We start from the raw sequence: 9797 nt of genomic DNA on the forward strand, positions 1-9797 counted from the left end.
TGGTACCGTGTGGCTCAGTTGGTAGAGCATGGCGCTTGCAACACCACGGCTGTGAGTTTGATTCACATGAGGGACCAGTAAGGAAATGTATGGACTCACTCCTGTAAGTCGCTCTGGTCAGGTTGTATAGGCCTACAGATGTTTTTTTTTTTAGATATCTCTACATTATACGTCTACATTTTTTGCCAAATGCAAATAGGGGAAACACTGCTTCCAGGTACACATGGAGACGCACTCAACATTGTTTTCTACCTTGCTTGTCTCTGTACAACCTTCCGAGACCTGAACCTGTGAGATTGACAGGGTCGAAGCAGACCTAGACACGTGTCAAAGAAACCAGGTGTTGTTAGACCTGACCACTTCACCTTGTCTTCTGATGCCAGACAATGTTCCACCTAGGTGCACAGGTGTTAGAACAACAGATCTGTACATGGGCTGAGCAGGGGACCATGCATGGGCCACGAAGCCTCAGACGAATGTCCTTATCTGGGGCTGAACCTGGGTCAAATCTAACAAGTGCTTTCTGGAACACTGCATGGGCTTCTGTAATCTACATGAAGGCACAACTCCCAAGCGTCTGGGGAATATATCAACCCACCAGTGTTTGTGCTGACAAAAAACCTCCCATGGGGATTACTTAACCTCAACGGGATGCAGCTGTAATTTCTTTTGAGAGAGACAGTCTCATTCACGAGGGAAACAAAAGGCTATTTTTCCAGGTCTCCAAAAAGAGAACATAATTTGTGCAAAACTGAAAGCGCGAGCCACAGCATTTAACCATGGAAAGAGGTCTGGGAATATGGCCGAATACAAACAGTGCAGTTATTCCCTCCGCAAGGCAATCAAACAAGCGAAATGCCGGTATAGGGACAAAGTGGAGTCGCAATTCAACGGCTCAGACAGGAGACGTATGTGGCAGGGTCTACAGGCAATCACGGACTACAAAAAGAAAACCAGCCACATCACGGACACCGACGTCTTGCTTCCAGACAAACTAAACACCTTCTTTGCCTGCTTTGAGGATAATACAGTGCCACCAACGCGGCCCGCTACCAAGGACTGTGGGCCCTGCCTCTCCTTCACCGTGGCCGACGTGAGTAAGACATTTAAACGTGTTAACCCTCGCAAGGCTGTCGGCCCAGACGGCATCCCTAACCGCATCCTTAGAGTATGCGCAGACCAGCTGGCTGGAGTGTTTACTGACATATTCAATCTCTCCCTATCCCAGTGTGCTGTCCCCACATGCTTCAAGATGGCCAGCATTGGTCCTGTACCCAAGAAGGCAAAGGTAATCGAACTAAATGACCTATCGCCCCATAGCACTCACTTCTGTCATTATGAAGTGCTTTGAGAGACTAGTCAAGAATCATATCACCTCCAACTTACCTGCCACCCTAGACGCACTTCAATTTGAATACCGCCCCAATAGGTCCACAGACGATGCAATCGCCATCACACTGCATTCTGCCCTATCCCATCTGGACAAGAGGAATACCTATGTATTCCTATGTTCATTGACTACAGCTCAGCATTCAACACCATAGTACCCTCCAAGCTCATCATTAAGCTTGAGGCCCTGGGTCTCAACCCCGCCCTGTGCAATTGGGTCCTAGCCTTCCTGATGGGCCGCCCCCAGGTGCTGAAGGTAGGACCCCCCTTTCCACATCAACGGGACAGCAGTGGAAAGTTTTAAGTTCCTCGGCGTACACATCACAGACAAACTGAAATGGTCCACCCACACAACAGCGCCTCAGGAGGCTAAAGTTGTTTGGCTTGTCACCTAAATCCGTCACAAACTTTTACAGATGCACAATTGAGAGCATCCTGTCAGGCTGTATCACTGCCTGGTACAGCAACTGCACAGCCCACAACCGCAAGGCTCTCCAGAGGGTGGTGCGGTCTGCACAACGCATCACCGGGGCAAACTACCCGCCCTCCAGGACACCGACAGAACCCAATGTCACAGGGTGAACAAAAAGATCTTCAAGGAAAACAACCACCCAAGCCACTGCCTATTCACCCCGCTACCATCCAGAAGGCTAGGTCAGTACAGGTGCAGGTGTACTCCTTTCTAGGGAGTTTATCCTAGCCACCGTGCTTCTACACCTGCATTGCTTGCTGTTTGGGGTTTTAGGCTGGGTTTCTGTACAGTACTTTGTGACATCAGCTGATGTAAGGGCTTTATAAATACATTTGAAATTTGACTACAGGTGCATCAAAGCTGGGACCGAGAGACTGAAAAACAGCTTCTATCTCAAGGCCATCAGACTGTTAAACAGCCATCACTAACACAGAGAGGCTGCTGCCTACATACAGACTTGAAATCATTGGCCACTTTTATAAATAGATCACTAGTCACTTTAATAATAATGCCACTTGAATAATGTTTACATATCTTGCATTACTCATCTCATATGTATATACTGTATTTTATACAATCTATTGCATCGGGTCTATGCCGCTCGCTCATCCATATATTTATATGTATATATTCCTATTCCATCCCTTTACTTAGATTTGTGTGTATTAGGTAGTTGTTGTGGAATTGTTGGATTACTGTTAGATATTACTGCACTGTCGGAACAAGCAGCACAAGCATTCCGCTACGCTCGCAATAACATGTGCTAACCATGTGTATGTGACCAATAAAATTTGATTTGATTTGAGTACAATCTGAGTTATAGCTATGCCCTTTTATGAAATTCCCCCCCTGAGCCATTCTCTTTTGTGGATGGTAAGATGTAGACTGTGGAGAGAACATCGCAGTTAAACTCTATTTTAATTAACTCCCTCAGGGAGTGATGCGTGCTAATTGATTTTTCTACCCGTCCAAGATAGTCAATCCATCCAGCGCCAGTATACGTCACACTCATTCTTATTGATTTGGCTAAAGCTAACATGCTAAGGAGAGAGAGCTCCTGGGACCAGCTGGGGATGCACAATGATAAAGTGTTTATCGCACACGATCAAATTAAATCTTATAGCAGCCTGCAGATAGAGACAACCTCCTGGAGAAACCTATTTGTGACAGGGAAAATGGCAAAAATGCTGTGCCACAAATACCAATTAGTAAGCTCCTACTGAACTCCATTTTACACTACATGAACAAAAGTATAAAGACACCTGCTTCTTGAACATCTCATTCCAAAATCATGGGCATTCAAATGGAGTTGTTCCCCCCTTTGCTGCTGTAACAGCCTCCACTCTTCTGGGAAGGCTTTCCACTAGATGTTGGAACATTGCTTCCATTCAGCCACAAGAGCATTAGTGAGGTTGGGCACTGATGTTGGACGATAAGGCCAGGCTCACAGTCTGCGTTCAAATTCATCCAAAGGTGTTTGATGGGGTTGAGGTCAGGGCTCTGTGTAGGCCAGTCAATATCTTCCACACCAATCTCGACAAACCATTTCTGTATGGACCTCGTTTTGTGTGCAGGGGTAGGAAAGGGCCTTCCCCAAACTGTTGCCACAAAGTTGAAAGCACAGAATCATCTAGCATTGTATTGTATGCTGTAGCATTAAGATTTCTCTTTACTGGAACTAAGGGGCCAGAACCATGAAAAACAGCCCCAGACTATTATTCCTCCTACACCAAACTTTACATTTGGCACTATGCATGGGGCAGCTAGCGTTCTCCTGGCATCCGCCAAACCCAGATTCGTCCGTTGGACTGCCAGAGGGTTATGAGTGACCCATCACTCCAGAGAATACGTTTCCACTGCTCCAGAGTCCAATGGCAAGCTTTACACCACTCCAACCGACACTTGGCATTACGCATGGTGATCTTAGGGTTATGTGCCACTACTCGGCCATGGAAACCCATTTCATGAAGCTCCCAACGAACAGTTTTTGATGTTGCTTCCAGAGGCAGTTTGTAATTCGGTAGCGAGTGTTGCAACCAAGGACAGACAATTTTACGCGCTACAAGCTTCAGTACTCTGCAGTCCCGTTCTGTGAGCTTCTGTAGCCTACCACTTTTCGGCTGAGCCGGTGTTGCTCCTAGACGTTTCCACGACACAATAACAGCACTTACAGTTGGCCAGGGCAGCTCTAGCAGGGCAGAAATTTGACGAACTGACTTGTTGGAAAGGTGGCATCCCATGACGGTACCACGTTGAAAGTCACTGAGCTCTTCAGTAAGGCCATTCAATTTAAGTCCAAATGACCAATGTTTGTCTATGGAGATTGCATGGCTGTGTGAAAATTTGTATACACCTGTCTGCAGCAACGGTTGTGAGTGAAATTTGAAGGAGTGTCCACATACTTTTGTATAGAAAGTGTATGTTTAAGCATGTTGGTAATACTGCTGATAGAGGAATGCATCAACAGATCAGGAAAGTCCATCAATCTAGATAATATAGATTTGTTTATTCATTTGTTTCTTACCTACTTTTTCTAGATTTTAACAGCGCAGTAGGAACAGCGGTCAGTTGTGATTGAATGTATACGTGTCTCTCTATGTTTTTAAAGTATGCAGTGTGATGGACTGACTGGATTAAATGTGTGTTATGTGACAATGTATGTGTATGTGATCCTTTTAATAGAAGGTGATATATCCCTCCTAGATGGACAATACATGTTTATTCTATTCTAACCTAACTCCAGGGTTTCAGGGTAGTGGCCCATGAACATTTTGAAAAACTGTTTTGTAGATAACATAGATCAAGATTGATTTATAAAGATTTAAACTATTGCTTTCAAAAAATAATGGGGCCAATTGTCTGACATTGGGATAGAAATTTCAAAAACAAAAACATGGCCCATAACTCCATATATAAAGTTGAAGTCGGAAGTTTACATACACCTTAGCCAAATGCATTTAAACTCAGTTTTTCACAATTCCTGACATTTAATCCTAGTAAAAATTCCCTGTCTCAGGTCAGTTAGGATCACCATTTTATTTAAGAATGTGAAATGTCAGAATAATAGTAAAGAGAATGATTTATTACAGCTTTTATTTCTTTCATCACATTCCCAGTGGGTCAGAAATTGGCATACACTCGATTAGAATTTGGTAGCATTGCCTTTAAATTGTTTAACTTGGGTTAATCTCTAGGAGACAGAACACGTCGCCTTCCTGAGCGGTATGGCGGTTGCATGGTCCCATGGTGTTTATATTTGCGTACTATTGTTTGTATAGATGAATGTGGTACCTTCAGGCGTTTGGAAATTGCTCCCAATAATGAACCAGACTTGTGGAGGTTTACAATTTTTTTTTTTGAGGTCTTGGCTGATTTCTTTAAAATTTTCCCATGATGTCAAGCAAAGAGGCACTGCGTTTGAAGGTAGGCCTGGAAATACATCCACAGGTACACCTCCAATTGACTCAAAAGATGTCAATTAGCCTATCAGAAGCTTCTAAAGCCATGACATCATTTTCTGGAATTTGCCAAGCTGTTTAAAGGCACCATCAACTTAGTTTATGTAAACTTCTGACCCACTTGAATTGTGATACAGTGAATTATAAGTCTGTAAACAATTGTTGGAATAATTACTTGTGTCATGCACAAAGTAGATGTCCTAACCGACTTGCCAAAACTATAGTTTGTTCACAAGAAATTTGTGGAGTGGTTGAAAAACAAGTTTTAAAACCTGTTGAGGCTGGGGGCGCTGTTGTCACTATTTATGCTAATCGTGTAATTTTTGAAACGGCTTCCCACAAAATTCTTGATCGTACAATATGCATATTATTATTATTATTGGATAGAAAACAGTCTATAGTTTCTATAGGAGTTGAAATTTTGTCTCTAAGTGGAACAGAACCCATTCTACAGCAATTTCCCTGACATGGAGTCAGATTTCAGAAATGTTGGCCCCTGATCTGGAGTCAGTTAAAAGGGCACTGTTATTGCTATGAGTATACGGACACTGCTTACGTCTTCCCCTGGATGCCTTTACGTGATGACGATTTGAATGGGGTCGATTGCGCGTTCACAGGCACTATAAATTAAAAAACCCTGTAGCTAGCAAGTCTTTTCTTGGTGCGTCATGCGCGTGGAGGACACCGACCCGCACCTGTTCCAAGCATTAGTGTTGGGAGTAATCTTTCTCCGGTCATGTTAAGACTCGTTATAGGAGTTAAAAACATCATAAGGTAGTTAATTTAAAGCGTTTTATAGCAATTTATATCCGTTTAGTGCGATTTTGGGACATTTATTTCTGAAACGCTGTGAATAGCTGGGCACGCTTCCAGTTCATCCCGAACGCAGTTGGCATTTCCACATGGCAAGAGGACAGCTTTCCACCAAAAGACGATTAGACCCAAGAAAGGATCCTTTGCCCAAGATACTGATGGAAGAACAGCTCAAAGTAGGAACAATTTATTATGATAAATCGTGTTTCTGTCGAAAAATGTTAGTGGCTTAGGACGCCATGTTTTTTGACGTAGCTTCGCTTGGCGCAAACTGTATTGAAAAGTAAGGATAATTTAAAAAATGTAATTCCGCGATTGTATTAAGAATTAAATTGTCTATCAATCCCTGTCCACCCTATATTTTTTAGTCACGTTTATGAGTATTTATGTATAAGAGTAGATCACTGTCTAATATGGCGCACGGACATTTTCTCACCAGCTGGGCTACATTTCACATTGTCTAACCATGATTTTGGTGGCTAAATATGCACCCTTTCGAACAAACTGTATATGCATGTTGTAATGTGATGTTACAGGGGTGTCATCTGAAGAATTCTGAGAAGGTTAGTGAAAGAAATAATATATTTTGGCGATGTTGACGTTATCGCTCACTTTGGCTAGAATCAATGCTGGGCTGCTATGTGCTATGTGCTATGCTAATATAACGATTTATTGTGTTTTCGCTGTAAGACACTTAGAAAATCTGAAATATTGTCTGTTCACAGGATCTGTGTCTTTCGATTAGTGTATGCTGTGTATTTTTACGAAATGTTTGATGATTAGTAAGTAGGTAAACACGTTGCTCTATGTAGTTATTCTAGTCCATTTGTGACGGTGGGTGCAATTGTAACCTATGCCATCTACCTGAAATATGCACATTGTTCTAACAAAACCTATCCCATACCATAAATATGTTATCAGACTGTCATCTGATGAGTTTTTTTCTTGGTTAGGGGCTATAAATATCTTAGTTTAGCCGAATTGGTGATAGCTACTGGTGTTGGTGGACATGTGTTTTTAGGTAATAGATGTACATCTTTACATATTGTGTCTTCCCTGTAAAACATTTTAAAAATCGGACATGTTGGCTGGATTCACAAGATCTGTGTCTTTCATTAGCTGTATTGGACTTTAATGTGTGAAAGTTAAATATTTAAAAAAAATATTTTTCTTGAATTTCGCGGCTCTGCCTTTTCAGTGGGGGTGGGGGGGGAGTGCCGCTAGCGGCACCCTCATCCTAGACAGGTTAATCACTCCAACCTAAGTGTATATAAACTTCCGACTACAACTGTATGTATATATATGTATATATATATATATATATATATATATATATATATATATAACTTTCCAAGCAAGTCACAGAGTAATCCTCAACATATCATACCTAGTGTGCTCACACCTGCCATTTCTGGGTCTGAACCACCTGCCATATCTGGGTCTGAACCACCTGTCATTTCTGGGTCTGAACCACCTGCCATATCTGGGTCTGAACCACCTGTCATTTCTGGGTCTGAACCACCTGCCATATCTGGGTCTGAACCACCTGTCATTTCTGGGTCTGAACCACCTAACAAGCTGGGTCTGAACCACCTGTCATTTCTGGGTCTGAACCACCTGCCATTTCTGGGTCTGAACCACCTAACAAGCTGGTTCTGAACCACCTGCCATTTCTGGTTCTGAACCACCTGCCATTTCTGGGTCTGAACCACCTAACAAGCTGGTTCTGAACCACCTGCCATTTCTGGTTCTGAACCACCTGCCATTTCTGGGTCTGAACCACCTAACAGATCTGGGTCTGAACCACCTAACAGATCTGGGTCTGAACCACCTACCAGATCTGGGTTTCATACCACCTGCCACCAATCTACAACTCCCCTCCAGAAATGTTCTCCTGCCACCAATGTACACCATTGCCATCCTCGATTTCACAGCAGACAAATTAAGCAAATGTTGGCATCCAGTGTCTCTAGACAATCAATGTACTGTAAATCCTCCAACAAACGTAAAATGACATGGTTGATTCATAGCTTTGGGATATGAACATCGATTTTCTTCTTACCTGTATTGTTCTGTCAGTAAATTAGCCCAAAATGCACTGCTACCCAACTGGTAATACCATTTACAAAAGCCAACAGCAATTGCTCAAAACAGTTGAGCCAAGTAAAGCATTGTCAGATATGATCTAGCTTGAACTGCCCCTCACAAAATGGCCATTGAGTTCATCAAATAGTATTGTACTGTCGGAAACATGTAACAGTTGTTCCAGGCTGATGTCAACTCTTTCACCTTTTCAGTACTAAAACTTGCCATGTAAATTATTATTGCATTAATGAACACATCATTCATTTTATAATAATAACCAAGCAATGTTCACAGAGACAGGCTTAACAGTGTAGGGAAGTTATCTTAAAAGCCAATTTCATTTTAAAAAATAAGTTAATATTGCTGATCTTGTATTTCATTCATGAACTGTTTAAATCATGAACTGTTTAAAAAATATATATTCTACTGATACTCGTTATTGTAGGGACAAAATCATCTTCTGTCATAACTTCGTATTCGAAACAATAGCCGCAGATATCATCTCGGCATCAGTCAACCCTGCCCAATCACTCTAGTCGTGAATAATGTATGGGATACATAATTACCGCGACAGTAAACCTACCATTTCCAGATATATGATTGTCCACCTCGGCAGGCACAGCCGGTTTGGAAGCAGCGTTAAATTGACTATAGAGTCCCATATAATGTAAAATCCCTATTATCACTCGAAATGATCCCATTGCTTTTGTTCTTGTTTCAAGTGGTGGACGAAAATCTCACATTAGGCAGAGCACGTTCACTAATTTGTATCCAATCCGTCCTGGATGACAGTCCCCTCCGAAATTCAAAATAACCCCCGGACAAAAAAGTGCGCTTTACTGCGCAAGGTGTAGCCTGCCCAAAATTATAAACACTGTTGGTTCCCTGTGCTTCGGCTAGCAAGCATCTCCAGCTGAGGCGGAGGGAGAAAGACATGGAGGTAAGTGCAGCGGCTTGCTGAGAAAGTAAATTAGGCGGAGGGATCTAGAATAATCATACTGTTATAAACTTTTATGACAAGTTATATTTAGGTATCAGCCTGTTTTACATCTTATTTTATGAATACTCATTATACAAAATAGATGTTCAATAGTCAAATCTCCTGTATTGTGTTCTTACCTGTCTATAAATCTTTCTGAATTTAGTAGCTAGGCAACTCTCAAGATGGGCAAGGTTTACAATTGCATTTTGCAATTGCAGTTGATCTGTATTACATTGCGTAAAGATAAGATTGCATATGGCAATCTATTTATCCATCAGTTTATTTAAGAAGCACCACGACATATCTTCAAATCGGCCAAAATCATTGAGAAATCAAAAGCATTTGAAAATCATTCCACTATGGTAAGATTTACACTGAGTTTGCAAAACATTATGAACACCAGCTCTTTCCATGACAGACTGACCAGGTGAATCCAGGTGAAAGCTATGCAGTGTAGATGAAGAGGAGGAGATAGGTTAAGGAAGCCTTTAGACAACTGAGACTTGGATTGTGTATGTGCCATTCAGAGGGTGAATGGGCAAGACAAAAGATTTAAGTGCCTTTGAACATGTTAGATGGTTTGTATGAAGAACTGCAA

General features: G+C 42.0%; 1 protein-coding gene across 1 annotated transcript in view; it reads right to left on the reverse strand.

Annotated features, from left to right (window-relative positions):
• LOC129815634 (V-set and transmembrane domain-containing protein 2-like protein) overlaps positions 1-9154 on the reverse strand; it is a 41866-nt gene extending 32712 nt beyond the window's left edge. Inside the window, exon 1 of the mRNA XM_055869613.1 lies at positions 8801-9154. Coding sequence (XP_055725588.1) covers positions 8801-8918 — 118 coding nt within the window. The 5' untranslated portion in view covers positions 8919-9154. The remainder of the gene's footprint in view (positions 1-8800) is intronic.
• Positions 9155-9797: the final 643 nt, after the last annotated feature.

The sequence above is a fragment of the Salvelinus fontinalis genome, chromosome 18 (assembly GCF_029448725.1).
Source record: "Salvelinus fontinalis isolate EN_2023a chromosome 18, ASM2944872v1, whole genome shotgun sequence".
Taxonomy (NCBI): Eukaryota; Metazoa; Chordata; class Actinopteri; order Salmoniformes; family Salmonidae; genus Salvelinus; species Salvelinus fontinalis.